Genomic DNA, 1,696 nt, shown 5'->3' with positions numbered 1-1,696 from the left:
GTGAGGACCAATATGACCAGGTGAGGATCAGGTAAGAGCCGACTGGACCAGGTGAGGATCAGGTAAGAGCCGACTGGACCAGGTGAGGATCAGGTAAGAGCCGACTGGACCAGGTGAGGATCAGGTAAGAGCCGACTGGACCAGGTGAGGATCAGGTAAGAGCTGACTGGACCAGGTGAGGAGCCTGTAGATCAGCTGGGGGACGTGAAGAACTTCCTCCTGATCTCAGGCTGCTCTCTAAGTTGAAGAAAACAAAAGTTCAAAGATCAAAAACCTCAAACCATCAAAGTCCAAACCACTCTGGGTCCTGGTTCTCCTCCTGCAAACAGAACCAGGGTTTTCTCAGAACTTGGACTCATTGGGACCTGGTCTGTGGTGGTCTTACGTTCTGCTGGAGCTGGTCCCCGGGTTCATCAGGCGGTCTCTCACAAACTCTTGGCTGGACAGCTTGTAGAAGTTTTTCTGCTCTGGGGACATCAGCGGTGGAAAAAAACGACCTGAAAGAACCCGGGACAGGACCATCAGACCCAGAACCAATCTGAGGACCAGCGYTCCAAAGCTGGGCTCTCCTGACATCAGAACCAAACCTGTGCTGGACTCTCCAGGTCCTTCTTTATGGCTCATCTTATTGGAGCAGGACGGGTTCTGATCCATGTGGGCCATCAGGATCTGTCTCCAGTGGTCCTCAGGGAGGGACAGCAGGTGAAGGACAACCTGAGAACATGATCAAACACCAGTTCTGATCCGGGTCACTGAGGACACCAGAACCAGGTCAGTACCAACCCGCTGACAGCTGGACCTGGACACGGACCTTGGGCTGGACGGCCGTGTCCCTCATGATGGTTGTTGGAGTGGGCTCCGACATCCCATGACCCACTATGGTTGGTCCAAACACCCGGGCCAAGTTGTTCTGGTCCATTTGGCACTTGGGGCTCCGCATCACCCTGAGACCCACAGTTAGATCTGGTTCAGTATCTGAGGTCCTGGTCCACTCAGCAGACCTGGGACAGGTTCTTACTTGTGGAAGTGAAGCATGAGGAAGGCCAGCGTGTCTCTGTTGGGCCCGGGCAGCTCAGAGATGACCCGGTACAGGACAGCAGTGGCGCTGGACTCGTCCAGTTCTGGAACACAAAGACACTTTGAAGCACGTCCTCGGTGGTCTTCAGCAGCCAGAGGATCAGACTAGACCAGAGATTCTTAACCCACGGGTGAGCGCCACCTTGAGGGCCTCAAAAGAACAACGGTTTTTAACTTTGGGCCACAGAGGGCCGTGGGACTGCATTGATTTTGAACAAGGTGTAATACAGTTTCTCACCACTAGTAGCAGTAGTGCACCACTCAGATGTTTAACAACTTTTTAATATGTAGAAGAAGAACCTTAGCTACCTGCCTTGAGTGGAAACTTATTTTAAATAAAAAGCAGAAACAAAAATAAAGGTAACATCAACAAAMCCAAAGTTTGTCACTAATATGAAGAGCAGCTTCTGGTTCTACCATGTAAAAGTTTAAAAAAGCTTTATTTTCAAAAGTATTTTTATTTGAAACATTTACATTGAACATGTTGAAAGTATATATTTTATGACCACATTTTATTTATTGAATTGTTTATTTTTGTTGTTTATGTTAAAATCTATATTTCAGTGTTGATAAGCCTGAGTGGTCTGTTGACAGTTATGGTCAGGTTACAATATAAAAC

The 1,696-nt window shown here is 48.3% G+C and overlaps 1 protein-coding gene across 1 annotated transcript in view; it reads right to left on the bottom strand.

Annotated features, from left to right (window-relative positions):
* Nucleotides 1-7: 7 nt before the first annotated feature.
* The window catches only part of LOC106536181 (rac GTPase-activating protein 1), a gene marked incomplete at its 5' end in the record, with an annotated part of 4,863 nt that continues 3,174 nt past the window's right edge, over nucleotides 8-1,696 (bottom strand). Inside the window, 5 exon segments of the mRNA XM_014033389.1 lie at nucleotides 8-237; nucleotides 386-497; nucleotides 588-714; nucleotides 812-944; nucleotides 1,019-1,121. Of these exon segments, the coding sequence (XP_013888843.1) occupies nucleotides 192-237; nucleotides 386-497; nucleotides 588-714; nucleotides 812-944; nucleotides 1,019-1,121 (521 nt within the window).

Source organism: Austrofundulus limnaeus, unplaced genomic scaffold (assembly GCF_001266775.1).
Source record: "Austrofundulus limnaeus strain Quisiro unplaced genomic scaffold, Austrofundulus_limnaeus-1.0 Scaffold1721, whole genome shotgun sequence".
Taxonomy (NCBI): domain Eukaryota; kingdom Metazoa; phylum Chordata; class Actinopteri; order Cyprinodontiformes; family Rivulidae; genus Austrofundulus; species Austrofundulus limnaeus.
Note: the sequence above shows the minus strand (reverse complement) of the source record. Positions and strands in the feature narration are given on the sequence as shown.